The sequence below is a fragment of the Nannospalax galili genome, unplaced genomic scaffold, assembly GCF_000622305.1.
Source record: "Nannospalax galili isolate Female #2095 unplaced genomic scaffold, S.galili_v1.0 scaffold286, whole genome shotgun sequence".
NCBI lineage: Eukaryota > Metazoa > Chordata > Mammalia > Rodentia > Spalacidae > Nannospalax > Nannospalax galili.
The window spans coordinates 2,765,294-2,786,909 of NW_008359442.1; the positions used below are offsets into that span (position 1 = coordinate 2,765,294).

Sequence of the window (21,616 nt, forward strand, 5' to 3'; positions counted from 1 at the left end):
TTTGAAAATAAAAATTCTCCTGAACTGAATTTTCCAAACCAGCCTCTGTAGGGTAAGAACTAAGCTTCTTGGTAAGGCATTCAAGGCCTTTAGGTCCACTCCTTGTACATGTGGCTCCCATTTACCTCCCCAGCCTAAAATTCCCTTCCACTTACTGATACGGCCTCTCCTTTGTGAGAAGAGATAAACTCCTCTGCTAACCATGCACACTTGTTTTTATCACCTGTTTCTGTATTTCTAATACTAACCTGGCACAAAGTAGATACCGAGTATTATATTCATTCACTAATAAATGACTAAAATAACATTCTGATTCACAAAGCTTACAAGCAGAGACCACTTAGCTGTACTTTGAAATGTACCTGTTAGAACAGGGTATGCCAAAGACATTAATAATCACATCTAATTATCTGACCAATACTAGCATTTTAAAAAGCAAAACAAAATATCACATTTCATGAAATACAAGGAAGCACTACTTCATGAAATGTGTGTGTACACACACACACACACACACACACACACAAATACACCTGCAAAATGAGTATCAATGAGGTTACCAATATAAAATGTATTTCTTCCTGTTAATGTGGTAAAAAAAAATTCTTTCAAAATTGTGACTCAATTACTAAATCATGATCACTCTAAAATCCTCCATTTGGCTTACAGAGCAGAAGCATCACCATCATAAAACTTGGTTTGAGAGTGCCAATCAAGATGGCTTCCTAAATGGAGGGGGAGTTAAAAAGCACCCATACATGGGAATGCCTAAAGATTACAGCTGATTAAATGCACAAAGAAAGCTGCACACCTGTTAATTCTGTGTTAGGGTTTTAGGTTTCACATTAGTATCAGGTGCATCCTCCAGCCCTGCCTCCCCTCCATCCTGTATTTCTTGAGGCAGTCTTGAATACCATCTGCATTATTTACAAGCATCCACACCAACACTGGCCTTCCTTAGATGTTTGGAGATGGAGCACAGTTGTGTGGAAGGTGTGCTTAGGGGCTTAACAGAACCTGGAAGCACACACTAATCTCCAGCAGAGCAACCAGTTCTGGATATAAACCTGGGTGTGTTCACAGCCAACATATAAAGGGCTAACTTATTTGGTCTGTAAACATTTCTCCAAAATCAGTACAAAAACAGTTTCTGGAAACATGCAACTGTCCAATAATATATGTTCTTGACTAGAGAAAAAAGGACCAACCACCGGGCCAATCTGGATAAATGATACACTGTTAGTACTGTGGGCTTGGAAAGTTACTAGATTGTTTTTCTTGTCAGCCACAGAAAAAAAGGCTTAATTTACACAGCAGTTAAACAACAATGACAGCTAGCCTGAGGGACAGATCAATGGCCTTTGGCTGCTGTAGCAAAATGGTGATATTCTAGGTATAAATACATTGGCGACATTCCATTCCTTGCCATGCTTGGCCACTATAGTTACTAAATGCCCTACATCATTGTTACAATGGGGTGTTCTAAGAGAGAAATCATGGGCTAGTGTGCAGACAGCCTCTCAAAGAGCAGAGAAAGGCTATCTCTTGCCTCAGGACACAAATCCCATCTTTGAGGTGTTCTCCCTCACAATTTAATCATCTCCTAACACCATCATATTGGAGGCTAGGGTTGCAACCTAAGAAGCAGGATACAAACATTTAGTACTTACTCTCTTTAATCTTACGGGGGGGGGGGGGGGGGGGGGGGGGGAAAAAAAAAATTTTAAAGTGCATAGAAATATTTGTGTGGAGTTTTGGGGGAGAAAATGTTGATCTTTTTGAGAAGGGGTCTTAGTAGGTGGTCTGAGCTAGCCTGGAACTCACTATGAAGGCTGCCAGACTGCCTTTGAACTTGCTGAGTCCTCCTGCCTCAGCCTCCAGAGTTCAACTTTTTTTTTTTTCTTTTTTTTTTGGTGTTTTTGAGACAGGGTCTCCCTGTAGCCCCAGCTGTCCTGGAACTCGCTATGGAGACCAGGCTGGCCTTGAACTCACAGAGATCCGCCTGCCTCTGCCTCCCTAGTGCTGGGATTAAAGGTGTGCGCCACCACTCCTGGCTCAGAGTTCAACTTTTGAAAGAATTATCTTCACTGAGTGGGGTGGGAAAGGATTTGAGGAAGAGAACACTCATGGTCCACTTCTGCATGTTTAGCTTCTTTTCAATGAGTGCATTCATAATGTACAATGAAATTATTTTATAATTCATTTTAATATTAAGTTCTCAGATATACAATTAGCTCTTCAATAGGTAACATGAAAGTTAGGGGACAGTTTAACTTAGATAATTTGCAGCTCTGACCAGGAATGAGTTTCAGTTTGCCAACTGTTCGATAACTAACCATATTTAAACGTCTATGAGGTACTACAGGGTGCTGAAAGCAAGACTGTCTTCAAGGGGATAACCAACTAGAGAGAATATATGGAAACCAACTGCCTTGGGCATACACCTTAAACTAATGCATAGGGTACAGGATACAGATTAACAGGGGCCAAAGAAGTTTCTAGAAGAAAAAAATTCAGCGTGAGCCACACAGGAAAATGGCTCCTTCCTGGGACTAGGGCCGGCTGGAGACGGTGGGGAGCACTAGGTTTTCTAAAGATTACAGAATAAGCCAGTGGGTAACATGGAATTCAGGGAGAGTTTGAGACCAGACAAAGGGCCCAACATCTCTCTGACTTCACCCCATCTGTTCCTTAAATTGCCTGAATAATCTTGTAGCTAACAAAGCACTTCACATACAAACTCAAGAAATCGAAGGAGTCTGCAGAAATTAGACCTGGATGGCAAAATTCCTACCAGATTCACCCAAATCCATGTATCCAGCACCTGATTATGTCACTATTTTAGACTTCTGAAAATTCACAGGCTTTCAGCAAAGAAGTCAAATTTAATAGCTTAGCAAATTCCCTTGAACATTAACTTATGGGAAAGAAGTAAATATATTTACCAACCAGAGGATGGATAGACTTGATTTTGGATTTTTTTTAAGTCTTTTTTTGAGACAGGGTCTTTCTGTAGCCCCAGCTGGCCTAGAACTTACTATGGGACCAAGCTGGTCTCAAGCTCACAAAGATTCACCTGCCTCTGCCTCCCAAGTACTGGGTTATTTTGGCTTTTTAAAACAAAACAAAACAAAACAAAACAAAACTGTGTTTTGATTATTTTTATTTTATGTGTATGAGTGTTTTGCCTGCATGTATGTAAGTGCACCCATGTCATGAGATGCTGGTAGAAGCCAGAAGAGGGTGGAGGAGCCCCTGGAACTGGAGTTATAGACAGTTAGCAGCCATGTGTGTGCCTGGAACCAAATCCCCAAGGGCAGCCATCACTCTGCCATCACTGCTGAGCCATCTCTCCAGCCCTATTTTTTTATTTTATTTTTTTTAAGATGGGGGCTTTCTATTTAGCCCTGGTTGGCCTGGTATTTACTATGAAGCCCAGGCTGGCTTCATATATGCAGCAATCCTCCAGCCTCTACCCTAAAAGTGCTGGGATTACAGGTGTGTACTGCAAAAGCCTGGTTCCACTGCTTATCTTATGTATGGTCTAGTTCTACAATATAGGTTATTTCTGGTTAAGGAGCACACTGGATTTTATGTCACTCTTCTTCTAAAAAAGCCAGAGCAGAGTGTTCTAGTACTGGGCACTACAGAAACAGTGCTTGGCCCTTAAGGTTCCAAAGAAGCAAGCAAGGGATAGATTGTATTTATAATCACAAAATCACCATGTATATTAACTGAGGTGCAAACTAAACATCTCAACAGAGGCTTATTCTAAAGGACTGAAATTCTAATGTTTGTTCCTCTGTTAATTTTAAGAATCTTAAAGGGAGGTATCCATTACAATATTAAGGGTGACTACTACCTTACCATTTTATAAAATGTCATTATTGCTGAATCAAGAGCATCCATCTAGCTGAGTATGTTTTGGGAATACCCTTTGTTATTTATTTTCTTCTTCTTAGTAGGCACTGTCTTTTGGAAAGAACAGCTTCATAAGCCTCTAGGGGAAGCTGGTATATTCTTACCCCTCCTTATGCCATATCATCGTTCAAAGGTCAAAAGCCTAGCAAATGACTGCCTCACTCCCAAACAGCCCCAATGTTTCCACGTGAAATTTGAAAACTGGCAAAAGGGATGGGATAGGCTTTGAAGCCCAGCAGATGGCATCCAGGTTTCCTACCATCTGGAAGATCCCAACAGGGGACAGAAACAAAAATTATTCACAGAAGGAGGCTAAAAGCAAGACTCTTGAGATGGTAGGCCTTACTTTCTCTTCTCGTACAGGCCAAGTTGTACCTAGTTCCTTCCTCAGATTGGTTGTTTGGCTCTTTCCTTGATCAATACAGAATAATCTTTTTAAAAAGGCTAATTAATATAAAGAGCCTTTCCCTACCACACTACAATTCTTCTGCACTAGACATGCCAACCATACCTCCTGCCTCCAGCCATATGCTGTGTGGGCTAAAGATGGCTGGGTGGCACTGGTAAGTTTTCTATGAATGTCTTTTTCTGGTTTGTCAATACTTAGGGATACCACCTTTATTTTATTTTGTATTATATTTATTTATTATCAAGTGCCATAGCAAGGTGTTGGAGGTAACAGGACAATTTGTGGGAGTCAGTTCATCACACTTGGCAGCAAGTGCTTTTGCCCATTGAGCCACTTCACTGGCCCCACGATACCTCTTTTAAGTAATCATTTGTTAAGTTTCCTCCTAGCAAAAAAATGTTATATAGGCCAATCAGAACTCCAATACTATATCCTTAAAGAAATTTACACTTAAAAATCCCCAAGATGTTGTCATTAATATCATTTAGCACCGAGGTCAAAAAATAAAAGGGTGGTAAGAAATAGAGTTGAAACTACAACATACCAAAGTCAAGCATGAACTAAGTCATGAAGAAACAGTTACTATGCCAAAGCTGAGAGTGCCAATGAATGAGGTCTGAATAAGGGAGACACTGTCATCCTACAGTGGACAGCACTTAGCTTTATGAGTCTCATTTACCTGAAACTTTGGAAATAAAACTTTGTGATAATTCCTCTTACCCTCCCGGTATTTCTACCACACTCTACTATATACATGTCTTTTTTAATTGTAGTGTCGGGGATGAAACCCAGGGCCTTGGGGATATTAAGCAAGTGCTTTTTGAACAAATAAAACTACATCCCCAGCATACATACATATATATATATATATATTGAGTTTGAGGCCAGCCTGAGCTAGATAACGAGACCTTGCCTTAAAAAAAAAATCAGGACTGGAGAGATGACTCAACAGTTAAGAGCATTGGCTGCTCTTGCATAAGACTCAAGTTCAAATTCCAGCACCCACATGGCAGCTAACAACTGTCTGTAACTCTAGTACTAGGGGATCCAACAGGCTCTTCTGTCCTCCACAGGCATTGCATGGCACAGGTGAACTTACCTACATGCAGGCAATACAGGCATACACATAAAATTAAAATTTAAATTTTTTTTTTTAATTGAGAAAACATGTATCTCTATTCTGTGCAACCAGAAATGACTATCTAAAAAGAATTATGAATGCAGGATTCTTTTCAGAGAAGCAGACCAGTAGACAAAAATGTTTAGCTTCCTTACTACCTGACTACTTTGTTCTGAATTACCAGTACATGTGAATCACATCAAAATTACTGACAAATTTATAGTTTAATAATAAAGCTATCTTTTATAATAGACTTGGTATCAAAAATCAGAATGTAATTGAGAAAACCATTTAACATCTACCTACCATTAATTTTCTCTACAAATTAGAAAATTAAATTGAATGGTACCCCAGAAGATGTTATCGAGTCAGGCTTTTGCCTGTAGTACCAGTACTCAGTACTCAAGAGGTAGAAGAGGACTGAGTTCAAGGTCAGCTTGGGCTACACAGTGAGACCCTGTCTCAAAGCAGACAAACCAAAAAATGATGGTAGAGGAGCTACTTTTGTTGTTACATTGCATGTATCAAAAAAAAGTTTTACTAGGAGCTCATATTTTTCAGGTAAAATTCCAAATATAAAAAATTTACTTAGAAATAATCAGTAACTATGTTGGTTTTTACACTATCTCAAATTCTTCACTGTTGAGTGTTGATAAAATGTTAATTCTCAGTATTTTTCAAATTAAATATGTTGTACATTTTAAAGAATTTTTCTCGCCTTTTCTAGTTTGTGTTCATTCTACAAAATATAAGCCACAATTGCAAACACCATTTGTAAAACAAAAGTATTTAACCTCTGACATTTTCATTTGGTTTTTCCTTCACTATTGGGATTTAAACCCAGGGCCTTGTTAGGCAAGAACTCTACCACTGAATTACATCCCTAGTGCCCCTCTGACACTTCTTAAAGATTAAAGTTTTATGTTTTATTTTTATTTCAAAGAAAATGCTGGTCTCAAGTTGTCAACTTATTCTGAATCACCACATGTTCCACAGTACTGAGGCAAGTTGGTCAGGGGTCAGGAATGTGGGCATGCCATCATGGGATTCAGGGAAATAATTTACACAAGACATAAAACTTCACAGTGAACTGCCTGAAGGCTGAACCCGCATGCCACAATCTCTTTGCCACTCAACAGGGCTGAAGAATGTTCTTATCTTCCTTCTGAACTCTAAACAGCAGTACCATGTGAAGGGGAAATATCCACCACATTTAACTCTACATTCAAATTTTCACATAATATGATTCTTACCAGTTTCTCATATGTAAAAAGATGTGTATTTCAAAGACTTAATATAGTATAAAACTGTAAAATTGTATTAAAATTTTTTCATGCTGACAACATGCTGAGATAAAATTTTGGATATAAATAAAAATTCTGAGTATGTGGCAACAGTCAATATTAAGTCTAATTATTTACCTGAAATATAAGTTTTGCTGGGCACGGTGGCTAACATCTGCAATCCCAGCACTTCAGGAAGGTGAGGTAGGATAACTGAGAATTTGAGGCCAGCTTGGGCTACGGAGTCAAGATTCCCTCTTTGCCCAGCTTGTTTGAGGAGGAAGCTTTTTTTTTACTTTGAGAAAAAGTTGCTGTTTTCAATCTTGCCAGGTGCTCCAGGCACGTGCTGCAGGTGGCAGAGTATAGCTCTCTGTGCTTGTTGGTCATCAGGTTGTTGTGCCAGCAGTGTGGGTAAGCATTTAATCCTTCTGTGCTTCCACTTCCACGTCTATCTTTATAGATGATAATAGCCTCCCTCATAGGATTATGGAATTAGCTAGTTTCTTTTCTTTTTCACTGTTTTGAGACAAAGTCTCTATATGTTGCTCAGGTGGGCCCAAAATCAAAATCTTCCTGCTTCAACCTCCCAAGTGCTGAGAGTATTGACATGTGCTACCCTGGCCTAGCTTGGGATTAACTATTAATATATGCAATGGATTTAGAACAGTACCTGGAGCACAGTAAGCACAATATTAAGCACTTGCTAATATTACTGTAATACATCTATTCTGGGACCTAGAATCAACTGCCTTAGGTTAGGACAATGATCAATACAAAAGGGTCTTGTCTCTAAATCTGTAGAAAGACCAGTTAGGAAAAACAAAACAAAATAACAAGGTTGAGGAGATGACACACTAGATAAAATGCTTGCAGCACAGGTGTGAAGACTAGAGCTTGAATCTCTAGCATCCATGTAAAACTCCAGGTAACATGGAGGCTACCTATAACCCCAGCATTCTAGAGGCAGAGATGGGATCCTGAGGGCAAGTTGGCTAGCTGGAATTGGTGAACTCTAGGTTAAAAAGAGACTCTGCCTCAATAAAGCAAGCAGAGAGTGACTGAGGAAGATACCAGATGTCAACTTCAGGTCTTCACACATATGTGTACATGTGCACATGCCCACACACATGTAAACATGCACATACATGCATGCACATCACATACACACCCAAAAAGACAGGGAAAAAAAACCCCAAGGAGTTGCTCTATATTTTTCACATAAAATGTCCTTAAAAGGAGACAACATAGGTTATCCTGGAACCAGAACATGAAGCTCATGATCAAGATACCACCACCAGCATGTTGATCTTCAGGCTTGAATGAAGACTCATGAAAATGAAGAGGTTAAAGCACTAATTAATTCAGTAGCACATACCATGGTCATGATTTCTATAAGGTTTCATGTTAATGAATGAGTTAGAAAATAAAGTGCTGATTCTAGAGTAAATGATCCTACGATGAGTCATGCATTCAGGCAAGATCAAGAAAGATCTTCACAGGCTGGGGAGACGACTCAGTGAGTAAAGTGCTTCCTATGAAAACATGACTTGATTTCATATTCCAGCACCTACATCAAATGCCAGATGTGCAGCACATGCCTGTGATCCTACACACACACACACACACACACACAGAGAGAGAGAGAGAGAGAGAGAGAGAGAGAGAGAGAGAGAGAGAAAGAATCCCAGGGGCTTACTGACCAGCCAGTCTAGCCAACTCATGAGCTCTAGGTTTGATGAGAGACACTTTCTCAAGAGTATGGTGGAAAGTGATAGAGGAAGATACCAGACACTAACCTCCCATATCCATAAACATCCATACACCACACACACACACACACACACATACACACACACACACACACACACGATCTTTAAACCACTACTCAAAGATATGAATCATCATAAGGGAGTTGAATAACTTTCCTAGGTTAGATATCTAGTTTGCTACATCTCCAACATTCATTCCCTTCTTCCTGTTACATTCCAAATTTCCAGCGCAGCTATTTGGGTGGGAATAACCAAACTCTCCCTCTAGGGGTGCACCTTGCTTAGATGAAGTTAGTTGGAGTGTCCTATTCTCCAACCCAAGTCATGATCAATCAGGCCAGTAAACTGATATCAGGACCATGGCAATTCAGATGTTCTTTTCTACTAGCTTTCTGGGACTTGGGACAACTACTTTGGGAGAGTTTGCTAGTGAATAGAGCCTGCATAGCAAATAAAAAACTGGCCAATGTGTAGAGAATAAGAGGCTGCAGAGAGTTTATCCCTAAATAGGACACCTATATCAGATTTCTGCCTCCCAAGGCTCAGGGATCATTGTAGAAGAGGGCGCAAAAAGAGTCTTAAGAGCTGAGGGGGTAGATGACCACAAGGAATGTTTTGTAGACAGCTTGTCAGTTACTCATATGCACTCACAGCAATGGTGACAGCATGCACAGTCCCATGTAAGCTCAAATCAGACAAAACCATGTCAGATAGATGTGGGGACATGGGTAAGAAACCTCAACTCCACCTGAGAACTATTGGCAATCAATGGCTGCTGGGAGAGGGAGTCAGTCTTATTTAAGGGTGAGACTCTTGACAGGTTAACCAGCCTCCAGTGGATAGACCCACAGTGAAGGGCATTTGGGGAACACAAGTTTCAGTCTATAGAGGCATCTATCTATCTATCTATCTATCTATCTATCTATCTATCTATCTATCTATCTATCTATCTATCTATCTATCTATCTATCTATCTATCTATCTATCTATCTATCTTCTATCTATCTATCTATCATCTATCATCATCTATCAATCAATCAGTCATCTATATTAGAATACATAAAATTAGGTGGGGTAAGTGAAAGGAGTGAAGGTGGGAGAGGGGATCTAAATTTGATCAAAATATGTTGTATAAAATTTACAAATTCGGGGGCTGGAGAGATGGCTCAGTGGTTAAGAGCACTGACTGCTCTTGCAGAGGACGCAGGTTCGATTCCCAGCACCCACATGGCGGCTACAAACTGTCCTTAACTCCAATTCCAGGGAAATCTGAAGCCCTCTTCTGACCTCTGCAGCATTGCACGACACAGGTCCACTCACATACATGCAGGCAATACACTCATACACATAAAATAAAAATAATAAAATATTTAGGCTGGGCGTGGTGGTGCACGCCTTTAATCCCAGCACTTGGGAGGCAAAGGCAGGCAGATCTCTGTGAGTTTAAGGCCAGCCTGGTCTACATAGAAAGTTCCAGGACAGCTGGGGCTACAGGGAGACCCTGTCTCAAAAAGACCCCCCCCCCAAAAAAGTACAAAATTCAATTAAAAAACTGGGGAAGAATAACTGGATCTGATTCTATCATTTAAGTCCAGAAGAAGCCTTATTTAAATGCTAACTCTGTCTACTATTTGACCAATAAATTCTCTATTATGTTAACCACTTTAACCACTTCCTTTTTCTTAAAAATGGTACACGCTTCATGTTCCAAAAAAGTGAACATGTTTTACAATGGACTTACCTGCTCCTGTCATGACTTTTATCACAATTAAAGGCCCTAAGGGGAAAAATAACCTGCTTTTCTTACTTAGAAGCAACCTCCTCTGAAATGTCAAAGTACAGAGTCAGGACCTGAAATACACTCTACTTTGATTCTTGTTTTATAGGTATTTGGTACTGCTCAGTTTTCAGAGTAATAGACCCTTTCCCTGATTTTCAAAGCAATTTCAAGGCAGCATACTGCTCACTTGATTAGGGCCATTGTAATGTTTTAGGTATTCAGCAGTAGCATCAAGGGAATAAGCAATCATACAATAAGGACATGTCCCCACTAAGTTAATGTGTCAATGGGAAACTTCCTTGTGAACAATATTAAATATGCCCTTCACTACATTAAGCTACAACTTAAAGTATTTGCATGTAATACCAGCCAACTTTGTATACCTCAGATGAGCTAATAAAGTCACAGGCACTAAGTACACAGGTTAGTTTGGATATTTCTGTGTATAAAGTATAGTATACCTTACTATTTCAAAATGAAACGTGTCAGAAATAAAATGATCTTTACAAACTCTTCGCAGTTCTTTCTGAATTGCTGTAAAAATCACTATGTTCTGAATTATTTTTGGCCATCAGGAATGAAGGCTCTCCAAATAGAACTATCTTACAGAAGGGTCAGCTAACTCTCATAGGATACATCTAAGTAGGGGAAGGATGATCTTCAAACAAGACAGTCATAACAGAAAGGTAGATATTTTAAAGGTGCCCATACAGCATCCTGTGACAGACGGAGACTGACCTGCCAGAGCCTTGATGCGGGAGCGCTCAAAGAGCCGTGCAGAGCTGTTTTCATTGTCCCAGTCATCCACATCCCAGCGGTTGTTGACATCGCTGTACTGCTGTTGGATCTCAATGTTGTCATAGTCTGTGGCCACTGTGGTTGTCATCTTGAACTGTCTCAGGTGCTTTTCCACATCAGTTCCTTCTTAGAGGTCTGTGAGAAAAAAGGGAAAAAAAGATTTAGGTGCCCAAAGTATACAGGCTCCACAACACATGATGGATGAAAGTCAATAGGAAATAAGACACTTGGTGCTTGTCCAGATTAGCCTTCTAGAGTCAAACTAGTTTTGACTTCTCAGCCCTGCTTCCTATCAGGCATATGACCTTGGTCAACCTACTTTACAGTCTTCCCAATGGTAAAGTGGGAAGATAGCTTTACAGGTTGCTAAGAAGATTGAATGAGATAATGGATGCCAGATGCCAAACCAATGGCTCTTCCTTCTTTTTCTTTTAAATATTTTATTTATTATTTTATGTGTATGAGTGTATTGCCTGCATGTATGTGAGTGCACCCATGTCATGCAATGCCACAGAGGTCAGAAGAGGGCACCGAATTCCCCTGGAACTGGAGTTAAGGACGGTTCGTAGCTGCCATGTGGGTACTGAGAATCAAACCTAGGTCCTCTGCAAGAGCAGTCAGTGCTCTTAACCTCTGAGCCATCTCTCCAGTCCCCCCCCCCCTTTTTTAAGACAGGGTTTCCCTCTAGCTCCAATTGGCCTAGAAAGCATTCTGTAGACCAGGCTGGCCTCAACCTGCCTCTGCCTCCTGAGTGCTGGGATTAAAGGGGTTCACGACCAGCCCAGCATCTTCTTTCGAATGTTTAAACTGCAGGTTTAAAGTCTGATCAAGGCTATATCAACATCTACTTGGGTCTTTTTGGATGAACTTAGTTTTATTGGCTATCACCATAAACGATCATCTTCTAGTTTCTCTAAATAGTTATGTAAGAAAACAGTCTAAACATTTTATTTACATATTAAATGCCTAAGATCTTGATGCCTAAGATCAAGATGTAAGCATACACACAGACACAGACACAGACACATACACACACACACACACACACACACACACACACACACACACAGCACTAAGGACAGTATTCATGCTTAGGAAAGAATAAGTAACACAATTGTTATATCACTGATATTACAAATTCTATGACCAATACTCCTTAGGTACCCACTAAAGGTCATGATATTTTTTTTTAAGGATAAATATGAAATAAATTTGGTCTACTGATGTCTTCACTTGATCACAATGAATTAAGAAAAACATGTTTAGCTTTATAAATATAGCTTCTCTGTTCAACAGAGCTACTCACTTGCTGAACCCAATTATACTGAGGATTTACTATAGCCTCAGCCCTGCTCCCAATTGCAGGGATAACAATTAATGAGATAAATAAAGCTTATGTCCTAACAGAAGGCGCTAGACAAAAGCACACAGCAAAAGACAAGAGACTTTAAGAAGAAAACTGAAGCAGAGGAGTTGGAGAGTGGCTGTTTCAGACTGGTGGGGAGTGAAAGACCCTCTGAGTAAGCACTGAAACATCTCAGTGTCAAAAAGATAAAGATCATGGCAGAACAGGAAACATCACAGCATGCTCATTATAGCTGGAGTCTGGTGTGCTGGGGCAAGGCAAGAAGACAAAGCCTGGGAGGCAGGCAGCTAGGCCAGGAGGGCTCTGAGTCCAGGATAGTGACCTCTAAGCCAGCATCTAACACTGCTGGATGTGTGCGTCTAAAGAATTATTCTTGGCAAGGCGTGATGGCGCACACCTTTAATCCCAGCACTCAGGAGGCAGAGGCAGGCGGATCTCTGTGAGTTCAAGGCCAACCTGGTCTACATAGTGAGTTTCAGGACAGCTGGGGCTACAGAGAGACCCTGTCTCAAAAAGACCAAAAAAAAAAAAAAAAAAAGAATTATTCTTGGTGCCATGTGGAAAACAGATTCTAGGAGGCAAAATAGAGGCAAGAGCTGGTAGGAAGCTACTCTAGAGATGGTAGTGGTTTGGTCTTAGAAGCTAGTAAGATGTGAATGTAGTAGTATAGGGGTGGGGGAGCCTGACAGGACCTAATGAAGATCTGGCTAGACCTAAGGCATTAGCTAGGCTCTGTGTTTGATTCCTATTGGTGTGGTTAAATTCCTGTATCTGTTAAATTTCACTACAGGGAATAAAGCTCAGTCATGCATACAAAGCTATCTAAGTAAGTTAACTGCAAAACATAAGAAGGGGTTGAGGATGAAGATGATTCCTCTCTCAGTGGTAGGAAGACATCCCAAGGAAATGATGTTGGTTATCTTCTCTCCCTCTCTCTTTTTATTCGCCCCTTCACCCTGAAGTTCAAAAAATTAGTATAAGTTTTTTTTTGTACCTGGATGCTCACTTGCTATGTGCACATGGACCAGTCAGCAGAACTCATCACTAGAGTTTGTGTGCTAATAAAGCCAGATCACCACACAGCAACACAAGAGCACTCAGGAGATGATTCCCCCCTCCAAGTATACCACCATACAAAGAAAATAAAGCCACTATGCTAAAAAGAAAAGTTTCTCTCACTGTGCTTCCTATGTAGCTTTTCTTCAGTTCTAGCACATAACTGCAAGGTTATATACAGCTAGGGTTCCAGGGTAAATAAACAATGCTGAAACAAATCAACTACCACATAAATGGTATCATTGGTGGCATATACAACTGCTTCCTCTTGTACCATTACTGTTTTCTTACAACCTACCTGTGAAAACATCAACATACCCATACGCTCTTCAGGAAAAAAAGCAAAGTCCACTGACAAGAAACCCACAACATTTCAACCATCAGTGCTCAAACAGAAAATTCATGAATGGGAGTGAATCAAGACGCAACCAAGCCAATAATACAAATGTATTGGTATATTAATTTTTTTTTTTTTGGTCTTTTTGAAACAGGGTCTCCCTGGAGCCTGTGCTGTCCTAGAACTCACTATGTAGACCAGGCTGGCCTTGAACCTGCCTCTGCCTCCCAGGTGCTGGGATAAAAGGCATGCACCACCACTCCTGGTCTAGTATATTAATTTTTAACAGCTATACTAGAAATATATTCATAAGATCTCATAAAAACTTAAAAAATAACCAATTAAATTCTATTGAATGGCCTCATAGCTGCATAACTCCAAGAAAGACCAGGAGGGAGGAAGAGATGGAGGATCAGTAACTGAGGCCATTTGATCTTTGAGATGGTTAATTTGCATGACTACGACAACATCAAAGACATAAAATTCAGTCTTGGATGAATTCTCTCTCTAGTAAACAGAAATGTGACAGTGCTATTAATCCCTCAGAGCTCGTTAAAAGTTCAGAAAAATCTATTTACTCCATCCACGGTGAAACCTAAGCAGGGTATGCCTCTCACCAGACATGTTCTGGCTATTTGGTGCCACCTACTGACCGATATGAATAAGCTACACTGTGGGCACCAGAGTCCTTAAGAGGGGCCTGAATTCTATCTTCAGCCCTTCCCTGACCCCTACCTGTGACTGTATCTCTCCATACCACTGAGCTGCCTTCCATAAGTTTCCCAATAAGCAAGTGTTAAATCTTTTTCAATTATACAAATGGATAGTGTACAGTGTGACAATTCAATATATAAATCATTCTAAGAATTTAGGTACATTCTTTCATCAGTGGTGGTGGTGTTTTTTTATTTTTTATTTTATTTTTTTCATTTGAGACAGGGTCTCATTATGCGTCCCTGGCTGTCAATATGTAGCCCTGGCTGGCCTGGAACTTGCTATGTAGACCAGACTGGCCCCAATTTCACAAAGATCCCCCTGCCTCTGCCTCCCGAATGCTGAGATCAAAGGCTCCTGAGTGTTCTTCATTATTGATTTTTTTTTTTTTTTTTGGCCTTTTTGAGACGGGGTCTCCCTGTAGCTCCAGCAGTCCTGGAACTCACTATGTAGACCAGGATGGCCTTGACCTCACAGAGATCCGCCTGCCTCTGCCTCCCGAGTGCTGGGATTAAAGGCATGTGCCGCCACGCCCGGCTTAATTAATGATGGTTTTTAAATACACCATTACTGTTCTTTAAAGAGATGAATGGGAAGCAAAAATACCTACTAGTCCATGTACAGAAGATATGCTGACATTATTAGTATTAATTTAATTCAGTTGTCCCACCTAAGAGCCTAGAATTTGGGTATCAGGAATACTTTTCTTCTTCCATACTCTCCATCTCTCCAAAGACATCAGTGCTAAAAACCAAGTATCCCTAGGTGTTCTGGACAGCTTTAGTGTCAACTTGACACACCTGGGTTGAGGGAGCCTCAGTTGGGGAATTGCCTCCATTGGACTGGCCTGTGGCCATGTCTGTGAGGTATTTTCTTGATTGTTGAGTGATGTGGGAGGACCCAGCCCACTGTGAGTGGTGCCACCCTTGGGCAGGTGGGCCTATGTTGTATAAGAGAGCAAGCTGAGCAGGGGCCAGGGAAGCAAGCCAGTAAGCAGCGTTCCTCCATGGCCTGTGCTCCAGCTCCTGCTTCCAGGTTCCTGTCCTGAGTTCCTACCTTGGGCTTCTTGATGAACTGTGACCTGGGAGATGTATGCTGAATAAACCCTTTCCTCCCCAAGTTGGTATTGGTCAGAGTGTTTTGTCAGAGCAATGAAGAAACAAACTAAGACACATCAGTGCTAAAAGCAAAGTATCCCTAGGGCAGCTGAAATAATCTGCACTTCTTAAACTAAGGCAAGATGAACAAAGAGAAGGCAGTCTTGGCCGTTTTGGAACTTAGCTAATAGGAAAGCTCAAGAGGACTGTATAAGGTTAGCACAAGACAAGACACTCCCCCTTCAGCACCTCTTGAAGTTCATAGAGGGCCTAGAAGTTTACCTTACTTGATAACCAGAATAGGGACTCATGCAATAACCCTTCAATGAGTAAAGTCAATACTATCCTATGTGTGACATGAGTAATGTTGAAGTTCTTTGTGACTAGGTTTTGAGAAGGTCATTTAAAGTGCCTACTTGCCAAGCTGAGTGGTAGTGGGACATGCCTTAAATCTAGCACTTGGGAGACAGAGGTAGATCTCTGTGAGTGTGAGGTCAACCTGGTCTACCTAGCAAGTTCCAGGCCAGCCAGGGTGACATAGTGAGACCCTGTTTTAAAAAGAAAAGGTGACTACCTGCCTTCTCCTCTCACGCACACTAGGTGTGTACGAATAGAAATGAAAATAAATAACTTTTTTAGGTGAAGAGCTCTCCTTTTCAAATTACTTGTCTCTAATCCCATATCTTATGAATTAGAATTTCTCAGAAGATTACAAGGAAATTTCAAATATGTTTCATAGTTTACTTCAATAAATACACACTAATTTTATATTTCTTCAAATCAGTAAACCAAACCTAAAAATTGGTGAGTTAACTATAGCTTAGCCCAATGAAGCAAAGAAGTTCCTAGAATTTAGGCATGGCCTACCACAGGTCATAATCATTAGTAAAGAAACTAAATGATGACCATTCCAGGTTTTTGAAGGATTTGATGAGTTCTCTCTGTTGGTGAAAAATTTTAAAGTCAATACCTGATGCATCCCAAGAGAAAACCTTTTATCTATCCTGTTACTTCCCAACGTGCCACGTTTATTTTCAGGGCCCCACAGGCAACTGCATACCTACCCAAAGGGATTTTGTTTTCCCAAAGAAACCTAAATTCATCCTTAGGCTTCCTTTGAGCGCCCCCTCCTGTTACTCTAAAGAATGTCCTGGAGCCATGCCTCCATGGAACTGATTTTTTTCCCACCCTAAGGCAGAGCAGCAGCCCACGGACAGCTAAGTACAGTAATTCAGTGGTCGCTCTGCTCTCAACAAAGTGATTTTTTTAAGAGGATGCTAATGAATGTGAGCACACACTTAAACTGCTTCAACCACTATCAAAACCTGGGCTTTCCTTTTTCTTTTCTTCTGGTCTTTTTGAGACAGGGTCTCCTTGTAGCCCCAGCTGGCCTAGAACTCAGTATGTAGACCAGGCTGGTCTTGAACTCACAGAGATACGCCTGCCTCTGCTTCCCGAGTGCTGGGACTAAAGGCATGCACCACCACGCCTGGCCTGGGCTTTCCTTTTTAATTTAATCTTTACCTGTGACAAGAATTTCTTTTTTTAATTGAACTAGTGAGATTTCACAGAACAAAGAGAATACATGGAATTTTTCACTGGCACTACACATAGGTACACGCTTTAAAAATTCAATCCTGATTAAAAGCTCAAAAGAATTTAAGTAAAATGAACAAGGGGACCAATATTTGTCCATCTTTCAAGAGGAAAAGAGGCTAGGAATTACTCTGACAGAATTTACAGACCCAAACGTTCTACAAACACCCCCTAAACTCTCCCATTTTACTCATAGAAGACATGTAAAAGTATACATTGGGTATTAATATGCTATCTTTTAAAACATTAAGAATAAAAAATAAGTCCTGTTCAGGACTTTGAAGACACCAAACTGCACATTTGAGAGTTTCCCAGTAACAGACCTATGAGAGTTTCACATCAACCTCCTCAAATATTCAGTTGCCAGAAATCAGGAAAGTAACACCCTGCCCATCCTGAGCCTGCTGAGACATTCTTCAACAAGTGGAAACTCACCAATGCAGAGGAATGCTCAACAAACTGCTGTGAGGTATAAACCCAGCTTACCAACTCAGGTTACTTAGCTTCATAGAATTAGTGCCCCCAAAGGACCCAAGACTCCCCTATCCTGCAAACTGATCTGTTTGATGATAATGTCTTTGGAGATATGGAGTATATGGAAGAAAAGAAATGTCCCTGATACCCAAATTCTAGGCTCCTGAGTGGGATAATGCCCTGATCCTCCACTCAGAGTTCCCTGCACACAAATACAAAGACATAGAGTTAAAAATGTTTCTCAAAGTCAGGAGCATATTATGTCCTTTATGAGATCAGCATGCCCTTTTAAAACAATCATTACTTCCAGCTTTATAAGAACGCATTGTATAAAAAAGCACAGAGGCCAGAGAGGTGGCTCAGAGGGTTAAAATACTTACTACTAATCCTGGCAACCTGAGTTTAATCTCTGGGTCCCACAAAGTGGAAGGAGAGAACTGATTCTGCAAGCCTTTCAATGAGGAAAGTCAATGCTATTCTAGGTGTGACATGGGTAACCATCCAAGTTCTTTGCCACTAGGTCTTGAGAACAGTTCAAAGTTTAAAGTGCCTATCTACCTTCTGAGTTCTATATGCACACTATGGTGTGCACACACACAAATAAAAAATGTGAACAAAAATTAAAACACAAAACTGCTGTAGAGATTACAGCTAAAGCTCATAAAATCAGGGAAAAAAAAAACCTTAAGCCTAATAAAGGGAGACACTATAGCTGTAGCTCTTTTTTTTTTAACTTTTTAAAACATATTATTTTTATTTTACGCATATGAGTGTATTGCCTGCATGTAGGTAAGTGCACCCATGTCGTGTAATGACCGCGGAGGACAGAAAAGGCCTTTGGATCCCCTAGAATTGGAGTTACGGACAGTTGTTAGTTCCCACGTGAGTGCTGGGATTCGAACCCAGGTCTTCCGCAAGAACAGTTAGTGTTCTTAACCACTGAGCCATCTCTCCCCCAAACTTTTTTTTTAAATGTGTATGCATGTATTGCCTGCATGTAGGTAAGTGCACCCGTGTCATATAATACCCGCGGAGGTCAGAAGAGGCTTGTTGGATCCCCTTGTGGGACTGGACTTACGGACAGTTATTAGCTGCCATGTGGGTGCTGGAATTCAAACCCGGGTCTTCTGCAAGAACAACCAGTGTTCTTAACTCTCCAGGCCCTATAGCTGTAACTCTTAACTTTTGTCTATTTATCAATGATTTATTAAATCTCCCAGTATGGTTTTCATATTTTTATGAGCATATATAGTAACTATTTTATCTTCTTGGTAGATTGTTAACATTATGAAATAGTTTTATTGACATATGAATTCTGTTTTGATAACAGCATTTGCTTAGTATTATTTTACCACTGCATTATTCCAAATCTTGTACAATTAAACACCTGGATGACCAAGTCACATAATGATGGTATTTTTATCATAATACCATTATCACTACTGAGTTCAGAGTCAGAACAATGCACTCTCATCTTTAATACAAAGTTGATAGGTCTAAACACACAATTAAGAACATCTGAGCCCTTACTTTACATGGACTCTTGTGCCTTCCATGCTTTCTCACACTGTCCTACTCAACAACTTTTTGAGGTCTATGTTATTATCAGCCCCTATTAATTTTGCTAATAAAGACTGAATGGATGAATAAACCTTTGCTAGTGATGGCACAGAAAGGGCAGGAGGAAGCCAAGAGGGTCTGAACCAAGCATCAGTGAAAGAATTCAAAGCCTAGGCTTTAAATGAACAATTTAGCTTTTTTTTCTGAGGCAAAAACCTTTACTAGCTATCCATTTCAGAGAAATACCTAAGACTCAAGGCTCTTAAAAAAACAAGGGTGCAGATTAGCCCTCATCAAAGTCTAATTACTGCCATTTGCTGCATCTAGCCTGGCCATGTCTTCCAGCACATACATTCAAAATAGGAATGATTTTTTCTCCCAAAGGACTGAAAATTCATTTGGGGAATAGTGTTTTTAAAAAAACCTCTTTCTGGGGCTGGAGAGATGGCTCAGTGGTTAAGAACACAGGTTGTTCTTGCAGAAGACCCGGGTTCTAATCCCAGCACCCACATGGCAGCTAACAACTGTCCCCGTGATTCCAGTTCCAGAGGATCCCACAGCCTCTTCTGTCCTCTGCAGGTATTGTATGACATGGGTGCACTTACCTATACACAGGCAATATAAGCATACACACAAAATAAAAATAATAAATAAAATATGAAAAAAAATTAAAAAAAAAAAAAAACCTCTTTCTGCCAAGCCTGGTGGTACATGTCATCCTTATTAATCCTCGCCTTCAGGAAGCAGAAGCAGGTAGATCTTTGTGAGTTTGAGCCCAGCCTGGTCTTACATAGTAAGTTCCAGGCCCAGCCAGGGCTACACAGTGAGACCCTGTCTCAAAACAAAACAAAACAAAACAAAAACAAAAACAAAACCAAATCAGCAGAACTTCTTTCTAAAAAGTAAGCAGATATTTTAGGTACATGTATGCTGTTCAGATGTCATAGATAGGGGCTGGAGAGATGGCTCAGCAGTTAAGAGCACTGGCTGCTCTTGCAGAGAAAATGGGTTCGATTACTAGCACCCACATGGCAGTAACTGTCTGTAATTGCAGTTCCAGGGGAATTTGATGCCCTCTTCTTACCTTCAAAGGCACTGTGTGATACGGGTGCACTTATATATATGCAGGCAGTACACTCAGACACATAAAAAAAATATTTTAAAAAGTCACAGGTAGGCAATAATGGAAAAAAATGTCAAAAAAACAAAAACCCTCCTGGATAATGAAAAGCTAAAAAGAAAACATCCATCTCCACTAAAAAAATTAAAACTTGAAAGAAGGCCTGAGAAGATGAGGAACATATAACTTTGTGTCCAAAGACTAGATTTCACATACCACAGGTCCTATTTACAGTCTGATGCAAAAACTCACAGTGGGCCTCTCCCCTCAAAGCTGAAGTATCCACTATGGGGCGCGCTGAAGAGCTGACCATCTTCTGCCTAGGATATCCAAACTAAAGCACCTGTTTTAAGCACCTTTTGTTCCCCACATTCAGAGATAACTAGATCTAGCTTTATAACAATACAGTTTGAGAGAACAGGCAAATTCAACTAGGCTCTGTTCTCTGAAGGAGCAAAACTACCCTTACTACAAAATAAATTCCTTTAAACAGATGTTAGTAGTGAGAAATACAGTGTCCTTTGTTACTTTTATGTTAAAACAGTGTACCCAGAAAGACCTTGCCATCATGGTTCAAGAGCTTAAAATATATATAACATAGGTGGCTGAGGAGAATGAGAGTCTTCCTTCTGTCTTTCCTTCACTGAACAAGGAACAGTGAAATTTATACATGCATTTATTATCTCTTAAATGAAAAATCTTGATATATTAAGTGTAAATTATCTTCATTTACTGTTTGAACATTAAATTTTTAAAATTTATTTTATTTTATGTGTATGAGTGTATTGCCTGCATGTATGTTAAGTGCATCCATGTCGTGCAATGCCTCAGAGGACAGGAGAGGGCATCAGATTCCCTGGATCTGGAGTTACAGATGGCTGTTAGCCATCACGTGGGTGCTGGGAACTGAACCCAGGTCCTCTGCAAGAGCACCCAGTGCTCTTAACTGCTGAGCCACCTCTCCAGGCCCCTGAACATTAAAATTTTTAATTTTCTTTTCTCTGCCTACATAGGTGATACTATCTAAATTTTAAATGTAATTTTGCTAAGTTCTAGTCTTTTATTTTTATTTATTTATTTATTTATTTATTTATTTATTTATTTATTTATTTATTGCCCTTTCTGAGACAAGGTCTCCCTGTAGCCCCTGCTGGCCTGGAACTCAAGACTGGCCTTAAACTCACAGAGATCTGCCTGCCTCTGCCTCCTGGGTGCT

At 40.3% G+C, this 21,616-nt stretch overlaps 1 protein-coding gene across 1 annotated transcript in view; it reads right to left on the reverse strand.

The window, feature by feature from the left end:
• The window catches only part of Sptbn1 (spectrin beta, non-erythrocytic 1), a 204,036-nt gene that overhangs the window by 128,088 nt on the left and 54,332 nt on the right, over positions 1-21,616 (reverse strand). Inside the window, exon 2 of the mRNA XM_008823012.3 lies at positions 11,021-11,215. Within this exon, the coding sequence (XP_008821234.1) occupies positions 11,021-11,168 (148 nt within the window). The 5' untranslated portion in view covers positions 11,169-11,215. The remainder of the gene's footprint in view (positions 1-11,020; positions 11,216-21,616) is intronic.